The following is a 21,698-nucleotide window of genomic DNA, read 5'->3' on the forward strand; positions in this document are numbered from 1 at the left end:
TATTTTTAATTCATTGTATCAGCATTGTTGTGCATTCTTATTTTCTTATGCCATTAAATATTTTGGTACCTTTCCATTTTCAGTCCATTCATCTCCATATGTTCCAACCGATTTGGATTGCTCTGTTTAATTTATATTTAAATTGTTGATTGTAGCGCTGCTATTTTGTTTGTTATATGTTGTTTCTAGATATACAGGATTGACTAGACCTGTTTGTGTAGCAGCCGCTCAAAATTAGCACAGCAGCCCTTCTTGCTCCTGATTTCACCTTGGTTAAACCCCCCCCCCCTTTTTTTTTTTCATTGCTGTATCTTGCAGCTCTGTGTCACTGCAAGTATCCATTCCATATCTGTGCTGCATTATTGTGAGCAGTATATAGTAGGACAGTGCAGCATTTTGGTGACCAGCAATATACATTTATAGTACAGTACAGTAGGCCATTGCTCTATCTTGCAGCTCTGTGTCACTTCTAGTATCCTGATCAGTGCTCAATATCTGCTGCATTGTTGTGACCAGTATGTATACTATACCGTGCGACTTGTGTTATACACCTGGTGATTATACATCCTGTAATCTGTACTGAGCGATGTGTGAGATACACCTGGGGATTATACACACTATATACTGTACTGTGTGATGTGTGAGATACACCTGGGGATTATACACCCTATATTATTATTATTATTATTATTATTATTATTATTATCCTTTATTTATATGGCGCCACAAGGGTTGTGCAGCGCCCAATTACAGAGTACATAAATAATCAAACAGGAAAACAGCAACTTACAGTTGATGACAGTATAGGACAAGTACAGGGTAAACACACATAGTTACATCAGCAGATGACACTGGAATAAGTATCAGGTGGCAGAAGACTGCTGGATGTGGTACAGTTGAAGATTATTAAAGTAAGACAAAGGATAAGCACATGAGGGAAGAGGGCCCTGCTCGTGAGAGCTTACAATCTAAAGGAGAGGGGTAGACAGACATGGGTGACACAGATGGGGTACATAGAGAACGTGGAACAGAGGGTTAGGATGAGATTTGGCTGGGTTTGGTGAAGAAGTGGACCCCCAGAAGGCACAAGTCAACACTTAACATTGCAACATTTTACTGGGCTATGCAGGAGAAAATAAAAAATAGGGGAAAATAAAAATTAAAAAAAAAGAATCGATAACTTCTACCGCTTTCAAAAAGGTCAATGGAAGCTGAAATAATGGACAACTACCTCATGGAAGCCAAATACAGTATACCAAACAGTACTTAGTAGAGTTAGGAATGAGTGCTTATGAAATACAGTAACATTTTGTCATAATATTTCAGAAACTGCATGGCTGGTCTCTTGCACTCTTTTGCTCTAATACACCACCTGCTTTAGGATTTATATTCAAAAACATTATGTCTCCATAATCCCAAAACCGTCAGTCTTCTTGGAAAGTGGTTTGTTCCTTTGTAAGGGAAAGAGAACAAACGTTCTCAAACAACGGTTTCTCAATTTCTTTTTCCTCTGGGAAGGGATTGTGGATTCGCAGGAATATCTGAGCATTTCTGTAATCAGAAAGCAGCGACTTTCTACAAATGTTTACGAATAATTCCAGTGATTTTGTCATTTTCTTCCAGTGATTTGGACCAATAATACCATTGATTAGAACGAATAATTCCAGTGATTTTGTCATTTTCTTCCACTGATTTGGACCAATAATACCATTGATTAGAACGAATAATTCCAGTGATTTTGTCATTTTCTTCCAGTGATTTGGACCAATAATACCATTGATTAGAATGAATAATTCCTGTGATATTGAGGTGTTTGTGTTGCTTAGCTTAGCCGTCCAGCGACCACAGTGCACCTCTTTTTCTCTTTTCTTTGCATCATGTGCTGTTTGGGGCCAATTTTCTTAAGTGCCATCCTGTCTGACACTGCAGCGCCACTCCTAGATGGGCCAGGTGTTTGTATCGTCCTCTTGGGTCGCTTTTCTTAGTCATCCAGCGACCTCAGTGCAAATTTTAGGACTAAAAATTGTATTGTGAGGTGTGAGGTGTTCAGAATAGACTGGAAATGAGTGGAAATTGTGGTTATTGAGGTTAATAATACTATAGGATCAAAATTACCCCCAAATTCCATGATTTAAGCTGTTTTTAAGGGTTTTTTGAAAAAAAACACCCGAATCCAAAACACACCCGAATCCGACAAAAAAATTTCAGGGAGGTTTTGCTAAAACGTGTCCGAACCCAAAACACGGCCGCAGAACCAAATCCAAAACCAAAACACAAAACCCGAAAAATTTCCGGTGCACATCTCTAATTTTAATGTTGGCATACTGGTGCTGGCAGAGGGGCTCCATCATAGGCAGTGTCGACGTAGTGATTATAAAACTGGTGTAAGTATTCCTATTCATCCATTTGCAAAAATGGTGCAAGAAATCAAAAGTAGACAACCTTTGCACATGCCTTCAGAACACTTTCCTATGTAGGACTTTCCTGTGGCTACTTACACCGACACAGTAGAGATGTGGCTGAGATGTGCCTCTGAGTAACTCTGCCGGGCAAAAAACAGCAAGAGGTATCCGCAGAACAAATTTGCCATTGGCTCTGAATGAGCTCTGTGTGTGCAACATGTGCATTTACAGTGTTATACACCAAGAGAAGCCATCTACCGAGAACTGTTTCTGCTACAGCCTTTGTGGGCTGCAGTATAGGAACTCTGTGGGGGCAATTCAGTTGCTTAATAGGCGCTAAAAATTACCCCAGTAACTTTAGTTGGGGTGGTATGCAATTGTTTGGGCGCCCATTGTTTAATCAAGCTGATCTCATCCAAAAGTGCCGGGTTTAGCTGCAGAAAATGGATAAACTCAACTAAAGTGCTAGTGGGATGCAAAAAGTGCTGTTTGGATGCCCAAACCGAACACTTTTCGCAAATTTCTACTGGCCCGCACAGGGGGGCGGCGAGCATAGAAGAGTTTAGCGTGCCTATCGGCAGAAACTATTGTATAGCTGCCACCGGGTGGGCACAGGTGAAGGGGAGAGGGAGAACAATTGAATCGCTTCTTGTGATTCTATGTATATATTCTACCGAGATCTGGTTAGCATACTGGCTGTCGGGATGTCAGAATACCAATGCTGGAGTCCCAACATTGGTCAGAATACCGACGCCGACATCACTTACAATACAGTGCCAGCATCCCGACTGTCGGCATCCCAATCCTACGTATGATGGGGAAGGTAAGGGTTAGGCTGCAGGGGGAGAGGTTAGATTTAGGCACTAGTGGGAGGGTTAGGCTGCGGGTGGGGGGAGGTTAGGGAAAGGCTGCGGAGGGGTTTGGGGTTAGGCACTAATAAGGGAGGGTTCGGGTAAGACACTAAGGGGGTATGGTTAGGGTAAGGCTGTATGGGTGAGGGTTAGTGGGGTAGGGTTAACATACTTAACTAAAAGGTGTCGGGATTCTGACCATTGGGATGCCGCTGCCAGTCTTCTGACTGCTGTTGTCCCAAGAGCCGGACCCTGATACCATCCCATTCTACCTGTATAAAGCTTTTTATTGAATTTTTAAAAAGAGGTTAAATTCATTTGGCAGATATTTTATTGATGCCCTAGATGTTTAAGAAAGAAAAAAAAAAGACAAAAATTCAATTGCTAATGTTATGTTAGAAAAAGTTAGTGTATTTTCTTAGCCTGACTAAACACGGGAATAAATCTTTTTGACAGTGTCTAAGTATCTCTAAAATTCAGCCAAGCATTGCAAATGATGTTTTCAAACCTATTAGAACTTCAGAACTCTACAAACAAACTAGAGCGGAGACTTGCAGAGGAACAGAGGCTGTTCTGTAAACGCCATCCACATATCCTAATTTCATAGATATGAAGTACAGCTTTTTATGTCTCAAGAAAAATAAATGAAGCATATTGAAAGCCGACGTTATTAACCGTGTTGTTGCCAGGGATAACAAATCGGATGCATGTATAACCCACATTCATATAACATATTATTCCTCTATCAGCTCACGCTGGAGATGGATTGAATTATAGATTGAATATATAGTATATCATATTATATAAAGCTACTTCACAAACCTTGAATAAAAAATAAATGCAGGTTTAAAGGGCATAATAAAAGGGCACTGTATTTTAGAGCTTATTATAGTTGATTAAAAGGGGCAGATATATAGCAAGGTCTATAATAAGGTTACTTTAAACTTTGAAACAGTTTATAACTTGAAATGATTGTCATGTCTGCTATTTATGAACTTTAACATTAAAAATGATTGAAAAAAGCATTTTCATAGGCTTAGTTACAATGTGAAGTACAATGTTAAACTGATGTCAAGCCTTTTTTATGCCACTCTGCTTTCTTTCTCAATATTTTCCAGTCTGTAAAACCCTTACTGTAATCTATTGGCTAGCAGAAATGATCAGTCACACAAGACTGATGACAGGCATGGATTACAATTTTGTCTTCATCTTTCAGGTTCCAGAGAGAACCACATCGAAGTTTTATAAGGATAGTCGAGGCCACCAAAGAAGTCCATCAGGGTAAGATGATGCAACAGATCACATTACACTTCCAGGCTGGGTCACAAGGACAACCAGACGCACAAGTCTGGAAACATAATTGCACGTTACTGTCTTTGCATTACAAAAATATGAAATTATAGTTTAACTGTCTAAAAAAAAACCAGGAAATAGAAGAAAGGGGAAAAAAAATGTTGTGCAGTGGGTTAGTCATTACTGCATAACCCTACACACACACACACATGCTTGGCTAAAACGGACAGGCTAGAAGCATATCATTTAGCCTTGCAGCAAAATTACTAGCATCAAAGGAGCTAAAGAGATATTTAATACTACACAGTTGTTTATAAGTAAATGTATTCTTATCTACCATTTTAAAAAGGTTCAAATTTGAATTATTCATGTCCATTATCCAATCGGAACTAAACATAAAAATAAGATTGCTTGTTTTTAAAAAATCCATGTAACAGGCATCTATTTTTTTTTTTATTGAAGACAGAAGTGTGTGCTACATTCACTCAGCTTAGTAAAATAACCTAGACTAAGGGCTTGGATCTAATAGGAGAATCGTATGGCTTCCCCTTTGCCACCTTGACATCCCTGACCTAAAAGGCCCCTTAATATGCAATGGTTCCAGAATTCCATTTGTCACAAGACTGTGGGCTGACCTTTTCTTCCCAGATTTGGCTGAACCTTCCCCTCACAGAATGGATTCTCCAGGAGATATTGGGGAGAGAGCTCCCATAAGCATCTCACCTAAAGCCCTCCAAAATCATCAAGACATATGCACATAATAAAAGTTGTGGTGAAGGGGCAAAAAAAGATCACCAGTGTGTGTATAATGTATACGGAGTACGCTGAAACCAACAGATAGGCAGGTGTAATAAATACGATATGGTGGGGGGGGGGGGAGGCTGAATTCTTTCCAATGAAAAAATAAATGAAAAAACGCTTCTGTTTTTTTAACAATGCACTCACATGGAGACAGAGAAGTGAGCAATTGCTGATGTTCAGTAACACTGATATGATCACGGAACATCTACCAATTTAGTGATTGTAAAAAGCATTGCTAAATAATTAGGAGCGGAAATATCTAGAACATTAGTCATGGTGCTCCAAATGACAGAAACCCACTTTATCCGCATAAACCAAAGTGCTAGGCATCCTGGATAATAGATAATACATGTATACAGTACATTTGTTGTTGATTCTACTTACCAGAAAAATCCCTGTAGCTACAGTACATTGCTATAGCTGCTGACCCTTGCAACCAATAGTCAGAATAACTATGCTAAATGCTCTTGCCAGTGTCAACAAGGCATTGCAATAGAGCTGCCAGATGTAACAGGGAAGATTACAATGCAAAAATAAAAATACCCCACATAACGTACTACAAAATGTTTTCAAATACAACAAACCTGTCTAAAACTAATTTTAAAAATATAAGTAACCTAGCAGAGACGAAATAATTATATAGTCTGACATTTCAACAGAATATGTAAGGAATCAGCATTATCCATCAACATTAACCATATGAAGAACTACATTTTGTCATTACTTGGACATAAATTTCCTAATAAAAATGCAACAAGGAACACCACTCTGATATAACACATGGGCTAGATGCATCATCGCTTGGATGGGTATCAACTGACCATTTTCTGGGAGTGGTAGGGAAAACGCAGGCGTGTCCAGACGTTTGCAGGGCAAGTGTCTGACGTCAATTCAGGCTGAAGTGATCGCAAGGGCTGAGTAAGTTCAGACCTACTCAGAAACTGCAAAAAACTTTTTCGGAACGCTCGGCTGCACATGCGATCACACACTTGCAAAGCGAAAATACACTCCCCCGTGGGCGGCGACTATACGTTTGCACGGCTGCAAAAAGTAGCTAGCGAGCAATCAACTTGGAATGAGGGCCCATGTGTTCTTATTCAGCATCAGGGCGTGTAATGGGTGTGTCATGGGCATTGTATTTGCAATATATACAAAACATATTGGGGGTCATTCCGACCCGTTCGCACGCAGCGGTTTGGCGCTGCAGTGCGAACGGGTCCGGAATGCGCTTGCACGGCGGCCGCACTGTGCATGTGCGACGTTGCCCGTTACGTTGCGTTTTACGAGAAAAGCGGTCGCTGGGCGGATCCGGACCGTTGGCTGGCGTTTTTGGGGAGTGGTAAGGAAAACGCAGGCGTGTCCAGAAGAACGGAGGGTGGATGTCTGACGTCAAAGCCGGCTCCAGCATCGCAGAAATTGTCGCACAGGGTATGTCCAGGGCTGGTCTAGTTTTACTTGAATTTTTTTTAGCTTAGCAGGGCTGCACAAGCGATCGCAGCCCTGCTAAGCTAAAATACACTCCCCCATAGGTGTGTACTAGTTGATCGCAGCACGAATTTCCAAATCTTCAATCACACAGGCTGAGTAGCTAGAGAGCTATGCAGGCTGTGTAAATACTGATGGTCAAGCCAATAACTGCAATCTCACAGGCAGCTGATGGTGTTTATAGTGATGCAGGGAATGCTGTTTAGTGTGATGCATGCCTAATTAAATAAATTTGTTTTTTTAAATTTACAAAATAACACTTTTCTTTAGGTATGTGTGTTGTCATGTGTATGCTCTTTTTAGCACAGTGTGGTTTTTACTATTGTAAGCAACACGTTTTACATGATGTATTGTGTTTACACCATGACCCATAGGCGTTTCTATATGGGTAAAAAAGGCATTTGTTTCCCCCAGCACCCTGAATGATAACCGTAACCAGATATAAATTCCACATAATAATAGAATTCAGAGATCTTCGTTACACATATTTGCGCAAATGTGTGAATATGCCCCAAAGCCGCATCAAGGTGTCTCTGTATATTTGGGGTCCCTAGCGCTATATCTAGGTGCAGGGTGTGGCTATTATTATGTGGAATTTATATCTGGTTACGGTTATCATTCAGGGTGCTGAGGGAAACAAATGCCTTTTTTTCTTGCTTAGAAATACCCCTCCCTTTCGAGCACCTGAATGATATCACTAAGCTAATTGAGCATCTACCAATATATATGTTTCTATATGGGTGCAATGTCACATGTGTGTGGTGCACACAGGCCCCTGGGTCCAGGGGATCTCACACTGCACACACATTGCTTTGATTCTCATCTTTCAGGAGTCCCGCGACGCGTGCTGCATCCGGGGCAAACAAAAAATCACTCCTAAAATGGCTGCAGCACATATGCAGTAAATAATTTGTGAATTCTTCTCCAATTGCCCTTTAGGACATTTAGGTGATACTAATATAATATGAAAAAGGTGTGAGAACTCCCTTTTTCACATTATTTTAGTAAAAATAATGTTTATAAATAGCGGAACAGCTACATAAGTACGGAAAGATATATAAGAACAATCAAATGTTTGCTGCTTTAAAAAAAACGTACGAGTTCAGCCGGAGTCTCGGAGCTCCGGCCGTCTCGCAAGCTGTCTCCGGCCCTATGAATGGACATAGACTGGCATTTTTAAAAAAGTTAAAGTGGACTTATACCTGGATCAGCTGTGATAATTTTCTTTTAGAAATATATTTTTGTTACTAATGTTTTGTTACTTTAATTTGTATTTAGATGCCTCCAAGTTAGTGATCCTTTAAATTGAGTGTGGGCATGTGTGTTTCTTGTCAAATTTTGATTGAAAAAGCAATCTTTATTGACATAAAGAAGCAAAAACATAGACAGACATTACACACATAAGTACCATGTCACAGCTGTCACGCTCGGCTGGAAATGAGGATCCAGCGACTGAGGTTTGCCTGAGGAAGCAGACACTTGCGAGGGAAGAAGACGAGGTGGCTGGATGTAATTCCTACTCATGGGTCAGGAGCAATGGAAGTGGACTGTGAACGATGACCTGTGGCTTGGATAACGAGGCTGAAGAACACTTGAAGATAAAGGACTGTGAATGGTGAGCTGTGGCTTGGATAACGAGGCTGAAGAACACTTGAAGATAAAGGACTGTGAACGGTGAGCTGTGGCTTGGATAACGAGGCTGAAGAACACTTGAAGATAAAGGACTGTGAACGGTAAGCTGTGGCTTGGATAACGAGGCTGAAGAGCACGGTAACTGTCGACGACCAAGATCCTTGAAGAATCAAGATTACCGAGTACGCCCCTCTCAGATGATATCAAGTTAGGGACGGCGGGACTGCTGCAATCAGAAAGACCGAGGCAGAGCAAAGCTGGAGAGTAACCAAGGCACCAAAGTAACCTGGGAGCACAGGGCTGGAGATCCTACACCTAAGTAGTACCTTGAAGCACTGGCACTCATAACCTGAACCAGCTCCCTTTTAAGAGTAGAGATCTCCCTGGATTGGCTGGACAGAATGTGCATGTACAATAGGTACAAGCTTTGGTCTCCAACATGGCCGCCCCTGTGCAGCAGACACATTTTAGTGTTTACCACCAGAACTCCCCCTGGCCTCTCCGGAAGCTGCTCCCTAGTGCCAGCAAGCCCGCTGCAGCAGCCTCCGGCTACTACGAGCGGACCCGCCACAGCATCGCCTCACGGCCACACACGGACCCATCACAGCAGCCCAGCACCGCAGCTGCCCGCTAGACACCTGAGCGGTAACCGCTGCTGCTCCGATCGTACGGTAAGGCTCCGAGACGTGACAACAGCACAGCTAAAACACAATACAGATGCAAACGGTATAGTACATTTCAAGAACTACAGCACTAGGCCAGCATACACAATAAATCATATTCTGTACTATGCATATAAACTTAGTTAATAAGGTTATAGATGTGGAGGGTAGGAGAGTGAGGGAGGGGGTTCTTTACAAATGCCCAACCCACAGGTGGCGCTTTCTTTAGGCATAAAAATAGGGACAAGCAGTGTGACTGGTCATGGTAGCAGGACCCTGACACAGGCACAGAGAGAAAACATGTCTAGTAACAGACCAATCACTCATTTTGCAGAGTGTAATTACCCCTATACTAACCTTGTGTGTATGTTTTATCCACTAGTGGTTTCCTTCTGCAGTCCAAAGAACAGCCCGAAGAGACAAAAAGTATCAGCACCACTGGAAATGTCAGTCAGAGCAGCAGATTAAAGCCAGGTGACTGCTTTACTCGTCTATTAATCTCACTTGCATGATCCAGCATGTAAAGTAATATATATTAATAACAATAAACAGCTGATTTTGTTTTGGCATACTGTATATGCATAAAATATCATTTGCATTTCATAGTGTAACTAATAACAACCATAGGGCAAGTCAAGTGTGTATACTTCAAACCTATCCACTGTCATTAACCTCATAAGGGGAGGAGCTGAAAATGAAAGCAGGTGGAACGTATTCTCACACATGTGGAGGAGGTATCCTGAGGCAAGGCTAATCCAACTACATAGTCTTCATGGGGGAGATACTGTATATCTACAAGGACAGGTGGAAACGTTGCCCACATCAATTTCTCAGCTTTTACAGTAGCTATTGTTTCTAAAGCACATTCAATAAAATGATAGCTACTTGCTATGCGCAGCATCACCCCCTGTCCTCTGTAGAAGGTTTGATACATTCCGCTTCCCCCTCCACCATATCTAATAGTGGCAGGAACTTGTTGTGCTCTCCCAGTTAGGGATGTACAACAGATGCGCACCATCAAATGATGGCTGGGCATCTGCTACTGTATCAAATCTTTTGATGCAATGGTAACTGACCATCGCATCAAAAGAATTAAGTAGATAAAAAATTAATGTGATTTGTGCAGTGCCAAAAAAAGTACAGTTTTCGCATGTGCAAATATCTGCCGTGCGGATGCGCATACGCAAAGCCTCTGCAGCGTGGCCGGCTGGGGATGGGACTTGGGGCGGGACCATCGCAACACCATCAAACGTTTACCATTCAATGACAGCAAACATTGGAATGCCGCAATTGAATGGTAAAACCACTGCCATTGCAACAAAAACATTGATGGTTGCAAACCATTGCGATGCAAAGTCCATCTCTACTCCTAGTCCTCCCATTCAGTATGTGTGAGCTAGTGATGGAATTGAAAACACATCTCACAATAGGAGCACGTTTTATTTGAGCTATTTTGTCCCTTCTCTAATAGATAGCTGCAAAACTGCAAGGCTGAGCCTAGAGGATGAATGGCAGCTTAGACAAAGCAGTGCACTTCAAGTGATTTCATTTGGAAGTGACAATGCACTTAAATCTCCAAGTCCAATATTGCAATTAAAAGTGACATAGCTTCAGTGGCTGCCATTCAAATGGAGTGGCACATGGCAGATGAAGTAATACGTTAATGCAATTGGTTACCACTGTGCCCTAAAGCGGTGCATGTGTCATATGACTTACAATTCACGCTATTTTAAAGGGGAAAGAACTATATTAGCAAGCAGATGAGTTTATTCTTTAAGTAAAAAAAATTAAATTAAATGAATTATGTAACTTTTGCAGGGGCAGCATAAAAATGTAAGCTGTTTTCAGGAGCTTCTTAACTTTTTGAATACTCTGCATTTTTTAAAGTATCCCCCACCTTTTATGCTGTTCTAAATTAGTTTGACTCATGAAAAATCATTGCGGAATTTTTGCATTTACATAGATATCAATGAAGAATAAAATATGATGCTTTGTAAAATAGTTCTATTTTCAAAATACAATTGTGTGATGTACAATTGCCTATATTTTAAAACCAGAGAGATGTAAATGATGGGGCTGAGGTGGGAGCAAAAAGGAAGTAACATTGTGAATGGAACAAACCATGTTGCAATGCAACTACATGTACTGTATTAGTTTTGCATGCATTGTAAATGCTGGCTGCGTTTACATGGTTGTGTCTATGCTCCCTTCGTGATCAGGACCTGGAAGTGACATAATGAGAGGGCAGTAGATAACTTCCGCCCTTACAGCACCTAAATATTTTCTCTGTTCTCCGTTCGTTTGAGGTTATTTTGTTTTTTCGATGCACCATTGGACGCTCGCCACGCTTCGGGCTCGGTGTCTCGCTTCGCTCGCCACAGGTTTCTATTCCAAATAGTTTGTGACATGGACCTAGGGGCTTATGGGAAAGGTCCTCTCCAAGAAGGGAAACTGGAGAGGACCTTTCCCATAACCCCCTGGGTCCATGACACAAACTATTTGGAATAGTAACCTGTGGCGAGCGAAGCGTAGCGAGACACCGAGCCCAAAGCGTGGCGAGCGAAGCGAGTCCGCGAGGTTCCAATAGTGCATAAAAAAAAAAAAATAACCTCAAATGAACGGAGAACGGACAAATCATTTAGGTGCTGTAAGGGCGGAAGTTCTCTCCTGCCCTCTCGTTATGTCACTTCCAGGTCCTGATCACGAAGGTAACATAGACACAACCATGGAGACAGGAGCTGGCCAAGAAGCTCCACCTCCCAGTGCTCTGCTTGGTCACCTGGCATACAGAGACATGGGGTCATGCTGCACCCCTGTGAGCTGTGACCTCACTCCTTTGTAGAGATTGAGTGCACTCTGCAGGGCTGTTACAGAGACTCAGGCCATCTCTGCTCCACAGTGCAACTAATCTAGGCAATTTAGAGGATCTGTCCAGTATCTCTTTACTGTTTAAATAATCTGTGCTATTTAGGAGATTTGGCTAACATTTTTCTGCAGTGCAGTTATCTGTATCTATGCTGAAAATGTGTTACCTGTCAGCATTACTCCATTGTGCAAAGTACATGTGCCATAACCATTTGGCAGATTGCAATTATCTGTTGTATGCACCTGTCTGCGTTTCTCTGCAGTGAAGTTATCTGTGTTATGCAGAAAAACAGTATTTATTATTCCTATATAGTTGCCATATTTAGCTAGTGCATTTAGGGGGTTATTAGGAAACCAAAAAAGTTAGCAAATGTGCAAAACCATGTGCACTGCTGGTGGGGCAGATGTAACATGTGCACAGAGAGTTAGATTTCGGTGGGGTGGGTTCAATCTGAAATCTAAATTGCAGTGTAAAAATAAAGCAGCCAGTATTTACCGTGCACAGAAACTATATAATCCACCCAAATCTAAATCTCTCTGCCATGTTACATCTGCCCCACCTGCAGTGCAACATGGTTTTTCCCAATTGCTAACTTTTTTGGTTTGCTAACAACTCTGAATAACTCCCTTAGTTCTTAGTGCCATTCAGTGTTATGGTACATTTAGCTAGTGCTTTTAGGGCCTGATTCTGATTTGGGAATAAGTAAGAAATAGAAAGTAAATGTGCACCTGGGCAAAACCATTCTGCACTGCAGGTGGGGCAGATTTAAAATCTTTAAAATTGTGTACCCAACCCACCCCTGACTTAGGGGTGGGACTAAGCAGAGAAAAGAGTGGAGAAGTGAGCCAATCAGAATTGAAGTAACCTTTATAATTTGCATACTATAAAATTATACAGAGCAGCTGATTGGTTGCCATTGGCAATATCTCCACTGGCTTACTTCTCCACTCTTTTCACTGCTTAGTACAGGCATGCCCAAACTGCGGCCCTCCACCTGTTGTGAAACTACATATCCCAGCATGCCCTGACACAGTTTTGCAGTTAGAGTTTGGACATGCCTGGCTTAGTACATCCTTTAAGTCAAGGTGGCAGCCAAGTACCAGCGAATGATTGTTTACAGCATAGGCAAAGCACTTGGCATTGGTTCTGCAGGTACAAGATCATTGTAGGCACTAATAACAGATATTAAATAGAACTGGTAATTTCAAAGTAATTTCAAAGTGCACAACCACTTGATGAGAAAGGCTAGTCATGATGTAAGATAAATCTTGATGGTGCCTCACCAACAGGTACAGAATGTATGGGTTTTTCTCAAGCCAGAAGCTACTTTGGGGCCTATTTATTCAATTTTATAAAGTCCTGAATTCTGCAATAAGTTGTTTTTCTACAAGATTATAAAACAATTAAGTAACTTTGCTATTTATTAAAGGTATAATGCCAGAGATAGCACAGACATCTCCATCGTTTTCTAAACTTAATACCACTGTGCACCTAGCTCTGGGGCTACACTGTAATAGTATAATACTATAGTGCACACTATCAAACCATGTTAGCCTGTTAGGTCACTGCTCATTTAAGGATAAACCAGCACTGGAATGATTTTAACTTTGTTTCAGTTGCTAAGAATACTTAAAAGATCCAATTTAGCACAAAGTAATATACTGTACGTTTCCAGCAAATGGATACGGTTTAAAAATAATTGATGTTTGCAAATCAATAGAACTCGCCTCACACGATTGCTGCCTTTGCTACGAGATAAACAGATTTACAGTGAAAAAATGCTGAATTAAAGAGGCTTCCGGGGGATTTCTGTTAAGTCCCAGAACTCGTACATTTTAACTTGTTCATTGTCTTTATATAAACATAATTCTTTCCTATTATTAAGGCTACAATGCTAGCATTTCATTGAAGTGCTTTCCATCTTACACATCTCCCACTGGCACATAGGAATTTTTTTGTCCACTGGGATTTCTGAACTTAGGTCATCAGCAATATTACAGAAACTATAGTGGATAGACCATAAAAAGTGCTGTAGGTTCTCTTCCTATTAACTGTAATAAGGAAGGAGTAGTTCCTCCATGTTGATGGGTAAAATCCTTTTTTGTTCTCCTGTCCTCAGTACATGCAAGCAAGAGGGAAGAAAACAGGGGTTACACTGGCAAAATCACTTCATCAAATTTTCATCTCTTAGGGTAACTCCCACACAGGTTGTCTCACCTAAATGAGGTGAAGCATAGACATATAAAGGTTTCTTTCACCACTTTATGGATGGAGGAACCCGTACCCTTTTCCACTGGTCCAGTGTGTAGAAGACAGGTATTCCACCTGTTCACATGGAAAAGGTGCTCCAGTAATCGTATGGTGGCCACAATGAAATAAATCCCAGATGAGTGATTTTTTTAAAGCAGATAAAATGGTTTATTGGGTGTCAGTAACACCACAAAAGTCCAAAGTCACAGTATACTTAAAAATAATTAGTTCCCCAGCTCACAGGGATAGTGCAAATTAACCAGGAGTACCATAATAGAGACAATAATAATCCTTAACTTTATCCAGAATAGTCAAGGTAAACACTATAAAATGGTACAACCTGGTGGTTTCTAGAAGTCCAGCAGCAGCCCAGGTGCATTTTATGTTGTTTACCTTGACTATTGTGGATAAAGTTAAGGAATATTATTGCCTCTATTGTGATACTCCTGGTTAATTTGACATTAGCAAGCATTATGTGGGTGTGTCACAGGCAGCAACCAAATATGCAGTTGCTCTGGCCCCAATGGCTTAGTTTCGACAGACATACTGAGCAGAAGTTTGATGCTGTGACCGATGTGCAATCGATGTTGCTGATGTTGTATCTTTGTACACACTAAAGGTTAGAGATGCAGATAGAGGACGACTGAACACATTCCAGCAGCTCAATCAATAGTATATATTTGCAGTACTGCTGAGAACACTTACACAGTCACAGCGGCATTTGCGTATACCTCTCAGTCAGGATCTTATTGCTGCATAGCGCAGAACTCAGATGAACTATTCCATCACATGCCAGGGATGACTGATAAATTAGGAATAACAGAGAGTGACCAGAGGGTGAAAGATGACAAGTATGAATGACAGAGTATTTGATAAAGCATATAAGAAATGAAGGTTACTAATCTATTCATGTTCTTTTAGGTTCATCTAAGAATAGCCAAGTACAGAATTATCCTCAACAATTAGGAAAACCTGACAGTGAACTTCATCTGGATTCTCGAAATATTTCCGTAGGTGCTATTGTTCATAGATGCAGAGGGTCTCTTCTCTTTACATAAGTGTTATCGCGTTTATTTGTATCCAGGCTTTAATGAAAGATTCTAGTAGTCGTGTTTGTAAATAAATCTTATGCTGGGCATACATGGCCAGATAAAATGCCTATCAGACCAACAGGCCTTTTCTCTGGCAGCCTTGGACACTGCAGCTGTAACAGGCATACAGTACGAGTTCTCTCACTGTGTATTGGCCATGATATCGGCCCTCCGCACCCGGGGAGGAAACATTTCCCAGTTACTTCCCATGTGAAGGAACAGGGGAAATTTCCAGCGGTCAGCCACAGTAGGGCATACACTGCTCGTTGCGGCTGATTGGACATGTTGCGTTGGACAGATATACTGGACGATCTGGCATGCCGACCATTGATATTTTTGGATCAGTCGGCCACATACATGCTACAATTATCCGTGCTATCGGACAGATCGGACAGATTATCTTAGCGTGTATGCCCAGCATACGTCCTCCACTGTGTTGTTAGAGCAGTTGATAGGGTGGCAGCAGCTTTTTATCCAATTTCTTAGAGCGATTTAGATGTGGTTTATTTTTAGGTCATAACTATGACCATTTGCCGGGTGTATAGTCATTGTATGTGTTCATAATTATCCATGTTACTCTTACTCATGTGAATACTATAATTAATATTTTACTATTAATTAAAGCAGCTTTTATTTATTAAAGTTAAAAAGAACGGAATCCTCTGTTTAGAATTCGTTTAGACTTCTTTATTCAGTTTTCTTGCGCATTCTTGCAATATTGCATATTATTATAGTATGCAAAATATCCACCACAAAACCTATTACTATTATTATTACTATTAATCAGAATATAGTGCTAGAAAATGCATGTTCCAGGCACAGCAGTGCTTTTCTGAGCTGTAACAGGCAGTGAATGTTTTCTTGCTCTGCTCAGTTTCTCATCATTGTCTAACAATTAAGCTATTTAGCAAGAGTTCAGCAAATAGGTTAATTTACTAATCCCAGAGCAGGTTTCTCCATGTGCTAACACTGAGTGCCCGTAATTCATGCCATTAGTCCAACTTGTTCATGTCAGTAACCTCACGTGTCTATTAGGCTGATGATGACGACAGGTTCTTGGAGATATAGGCTGTTCTGCACGCCTGTAGGCCTGCACACCTATTATGGCGGGCCTGCCTGCTAAAAAAAGAACAACCATGTAAATTAAATATGGTGACTTAAAAAGGATAAACAATTTAGAATATCTGAATCTAATGTGAGAAAACCTTCTGTAGATACCTTTGAATTATAGCCTTATTCTGTCTAGTGTATTTCATAACAGCATTTCAGGCATTGAGCTTTCTCTCTCTCTCTCTCTCTCTCTCTCTCTCTCTCTCTCTCTCTCTCTCTCTCTCTCTCTATAACAGAGCCCCAAATTCATAGCAAAAGGAAAAGACAGTAACAGCTCTTACTTAAAAGCATCATATTATTCTTCATCCAGTGATGAGATTGGCAGCAGCGATGATGATATGCAGAAAAAGAGGTTGGCTTCTTTTATACTGAATTGAAGTGTTCAGCTTAGAGGCACTGACAATTCTCCTTAAATACAGTATGATATGCTCCATTTTCACATGTTCATTCTATTACATATATTCTCTTTTAAAAATGTGCCTCCTCACTTCTATGGAGATACATGATAATACCAGTGGCTAATCTCTTCCTTACACAGTGGACCCTATTTATCACAATCCATATTAAATTACTACATGAAAATAAACATTTTCATGCATATTTAGGAAGAGCCCTTACGACAAACAGCTGGAATCAGACTGTAGCTTGGGTTGTCACTCTGCTTCCAGGTTTGGATTGGCGTATGTACTGCACATGAGTGGCAGTCGACCTGCATCACTGGGGGTAAATGTACAGCAGTAGTCCATGAGCTTCACATTCCAGGGTTTGGTAAATCCGACATCATAGTGGCCCTCATACAAACCTATGGGTGTTCATTTGTAGTCAGACACGGTTAAATACTGCAGGTCCTTAGATTTTTATGGGATTTTCCAGAACATCTGTTTTCTGGGGATATCCTGCTACTTCAGTTTGATACATATGCCCCAGGATCTAAGAGTAAATGACTGACATTATCATGAAGGCATATAAAGTTGCATTTTGTATATGACTTCTGCATAATTCTGGCCAATAAGCTAGCTTTGATGAACATTTTATAGCACATGCATGCTTTTCTGCAAGCTAGTAGCTTCATATAGAATAAACTTAAGCACAGACAATACTCTAACACAAAAATAACAAACTACTGAAAAAGATGAATCAATGAATCACCATTTTGTTTAAAAAAAACATTTGTCTGTTTTTTGTGGTTTACCAGGTGCCAATTTTTTTACAGTGTTCCATGGTCTACAATTTAAAATATATTAAAGATTTTCATTTCGTTATCATAAAGTTATTGCTCATTTTGAACTTTCATGCTGCTTTTCTATTTCCATTTTCTCATCATAATCTAAAGACGTGTGTAGTTTACAGGTTCCCAGGGTGGATGAAAGTGGAGAATTGATTCCCCCTAGTGGTTTGGAAGTAGTAAATACTGTGCGTGTGAAGTTTTACAGATTTATGTGTATCTTTTACATAACAACAAACTGTATTTTACGTACAAAGTAAAGTTGCACCTCGTTTTCTACAGTTTCACAAACTCTTTATAAAACCTGTATATGTGTTTACCATTGTGAAACACGTTTGAAGTTCTAGTAATTGCATAAACACTGTTTGCATCTGTTTCAACAGAAAGCGATATTTTCAGAGATATTGCATTAATTATCTTGTGTATGAAATAGGTTTTATTTTTCAATACATCACAGTAAGAATATTTTTAAGCCTTTAAAATATTTATGTTATGATACATCGCTGGTTAAATGGCTCCTGTTTCCAGGCAACCACTGAGCAATGGTATGGTGAATATCTCAAGGACAAGAGTTCCAGATGGAATAGCAGAGAAACCCCAAAGCAACATCCACAGAGACAAGGTACTTAGATCGAAGAAGCAATATTATCTGTAACCTCAAAGCAAACAATGCCCCATCCTATTGCAAATAGAAGGTTACTGTGATACTTTCCTTTAAATAAACAAAATAAGGTTACAGTTCTATTAAAGAGGGACTGTTATGAGTTGTGACACTGAAATCGATGCAGCTCTTTTGTGTGTGTGTGTGTGTGTGTGTGTGTGTGTGTGTGTGTGTGTGTGTGTGTGTGTGTGTGTGTGTGTGTGTGTTCAAAAGTAAAATGTGGCTTTAAAAGAGCTATTTACATGTTCAGCAACTTACTTCTTTATATTGTAAACAACTAATGTGGTAATGCCCTCCCTACGGTAAATTCTAAAGGAGCAATACTATTAGCGGCAATGGCTGTGAGGTGCAGATGTGTTGATCATTTATCTTACGCCTCACGGCAGCCCCAAATTGTTCCTCATGCCTCATAGAGGTGCACATGAAATCTGCAATGTTTCTGTAATTCTCTGCGTTGGTAATGGCTGAACGCATAAGAATGTTATAAGTCATAGAGGAGTTCTGCGACTATGTAAAGTCACAAGGCTGCAGGGTGAATGCTTCTAAACAGATCACCAAGGGGACATCTAATATTGGCAATATTTTACTGGTGTGGGGGTATCAATCATTATAATACACATTTTTCTGATTAACACTAAAGTGATGAGACTTGATGCTCATCAAGATATACTTTAAGCCTATCAGTATATGGCAGAACATATGTACGGCCAAGGGGTTATAACAGTCAGAGCTTGCCAGGAGTAGTGCTGCATAAAAAACCTCTTACCTACTGTAGCTTTAAACGGATCAGTATGGGATCCCAATGGTTGGGATCCCAACGGTCATAAGACCTATGCCGGAATCCCGACAGATGGGATCCCAACAGCAAGCGCAGCATGTCCACTCGCTGGCTTGCTGCGCTTGCCACACTTCGGGCCTGGCGGCGCGCTTTGTTCACCACACTGATTTAGTTCCCCTTGGGGAAGGCGGTCCAGTGGCGATTCCAGGCTCCCACCACCAGGATTTCCTTGGCTGTCAGGATTCCAGCGACAGTATCCTGACTGCCGGGATCCCGACAGCCGGGAAACTAACCGCTTCCCCTTTAAACGTACTTGCCCATTTCCCTGAACTTCTGGTTGCTGGGCCCAAATTTGGGAGTCTCCCGACTCCTAAGAAAGTAGGCAACTGTCCCGCATCCCACCAGCCAACCCGTAAAGTAGGTGGGACATGGGTCATGATGACACAATTATTGCATCTTGTGAGAAGTTTTGGGGCATGACCATGTGTCACACTCCCATGTTTGTCATGCTGGAGGTGAGATCAGCATTTCAGCAGCTACTGGGCTGCCCCCAGCCTTCTCCTGGCACTAGATGGATCCATTCACCGATTCTCTGCTATGTGGAGCAGCACACTCTTGAACATGCGCGGGACACTGTAGCCTATGGGTGGGACAGTGTCTAAACAGTGGGACTGTCCATCTGTAATGCTCAATGGGCTGAAGCTGTGTCCCACTATAACTGTGGGACTCCATGATGTGGGCATGCCTGTTGTAGTGTGACCAACACACTTGTCATAGCTGGACCTGGATGTGGCTATTGTGAGGAAACATTTAGCTGCAGTGAAACTATACTCCAGCAAGCTTTTTTAGCAGTTCATCTGTATTTAAAAAAATATCTGAATTGATATAATTTGACTTAGTCTTCGAGTGACAGGATATTGTCAACATTATCCTTGTCATAGGCAAACATAGGGCTTGAAACCTTCCTCCTCTTAGCTAGCAGCTCAAATTATAACCACAATACAATTACTAGAGCTGCCGCCACAACATGCAGTTTGAGGGCCAGAGCGGAACTGTTGCACATGCCCAGTGTAGCAGCTTCTTCTACCAAGTTTGCTCTGTGTGCGTGGATCTGAGCACTCAGTCAATGCACTGGACCAGTAGAAGAGACAGGAGCCTTATATTGAGGTAAGAGACTGGGTGGTAGATGTACTATAACGGCACATATCGTACTGCTATGGCTCTTCCTGCTTCGTCTCTTTACCGAGGCAAAGCAGGAAGGTACATCGAGGAGATGTAAAAACATCTTGTATGCTGGAGCAGGGGAGTGAAACCTTGCCCCTCCGGTGATCCCAGCTAGAGCGCAAAGGGCATCAGCTTAGTGCTGATACACTGTGTCTCTCACCCCGGCCAGTTCCAGAGCGCATGTGCAGGGGTGTATCTAGGGGTCCGAACGCCCCTGGCAAAGTAAGGGGCTGGCGCCCCCCCCTACACACATTTGGAATAAGGTGTGAGTATTGGAAATGGGGCATGGTCTTGTGGGGGAAGGGCGTGGACACAATAGTACTTCCAATTCAAATTATGCCACACAGTAGTGTCCCTCATTCACATTACACCGCACAGTAGTGTCTCGTATTCACGTTACACCATCCCTCCCCCCTAACCCACCTTTCCCACAGCCTGACCTTAACCTGCCCCCCTCCCCCAAAAGCTTCTTCAGTGGTGCCTAACCCTAACCCACCCTTCCTAATCTCCCTACCTGCAGCCTAACCCTAGCCCTCCCGCCCTCGCAGCCTAACCCTAACCCTCCGACGTGGCTTGCCAGTACAGACTTTGGCACCAACTCAATCCGGATTTTGCCATTCTGCATCGCTATCTATGTTGGGATGCCAGCATCAGCATTCCGAGCAGTTTCGGGATGCTGGCGTCAGCTTTCCGATCGCCGGGATGCCAAACGCCGGCATCTTGACTGCATCCTGAATGAAATGCTAATGAGCTGCAGTGAGATGAGCCTCAAATGGACCCAGCCATTAACCAAACACCATTAGTTGGATGGTAGAAGTACTTCCTGTTAGAAAAAACATCAGGGTGCCATCACTTCCAAGATAAAATGATCAATTATACAATTAACTGATATATGTTTCCTTGAACATGGCCTTGAAATAGGTAAGATATGTATTTTCTTTATTACACTTAACAAGTTAAAGTTTTCACTTACTACTTACTTAGATCTAACATGCATGAAAATCATGTAGATTTCCAGATTCTACAGTCCCTTCTCCCAAACACTGCCACTTTTTTTTATTATCTTCAACAACAAACAGATCTATAGCACTGTGCTATATAACAATTGCTGTGTACCTGGTGAGAGTCTGTTACTGCCGGTGCGGCGCCGGTGTCCGGCAGCACCGCACTGCACTAGTGAACAGACTAGTGTTCGGCAGCACCGCATTTGTAATCAGACTCACAATAAACTACAGTTCCCAGCAGCCCTTGCTGCCAGGAGCTCCCAGCAACAAGGGCTGCTGGGAGCTGTAGTTTATTTTGAGTCTTATTACAAGTGCGGTGCTGCCGGACACCAGCGCCGCTCCAGCAGTAACAGAGTCTCACCA

At 41.6% G+C, this 21,698-nt stretch overlaps 1 protein-coding gene across 1 annotated transcript in view; it reads left to right on the plus strand.

Annotated features, from left to right (window-relative positions):
- NRK (Nik related kinase) overlaps positions 1-21,698 on the plus strand; it is a 511,622-nt gene that overhangs the window by 369,005 nt on the left and 120,919 nt on the right. The window contains exons 18-22 of the mRNA XM_063937359.1: positions 4,470-4,534; positions 9,509-9,600; positions 15,164-15,252; positions 16,680-16,795; positions 18,197-18,290. Coding sequence (XP_063793429.1) covers positions 4,470-4,534; positions 9,509-9,600; positions 15,164-15,252; positions 16,680-16,795; positions 18,197-18,290 — 456 coding nt within the window. The remainder of the gene's footprint in view (positions 1-4,469; positions 4,535-9,508; positions 9,601-15,163; positions 15,253-16,679; positions 16,796-18,196; positions 18,291-21,698) is intronic.

The sequence above is a fragment of the Pseudophryne corroboree genome, chromosome 8 (genome assembly GCF_028390025.1).
Source record: "Pseudophryne corroboree isolate aPseCor3 chromosome 8, aPseCor3.hap2, whole genome shotgun sequence".
NCBI lineage: Eukaryota > Metazoa > Chordata > Amphibia > Anura > Myobatrachidae > Pseudophryne > Pseudophryne corroboree.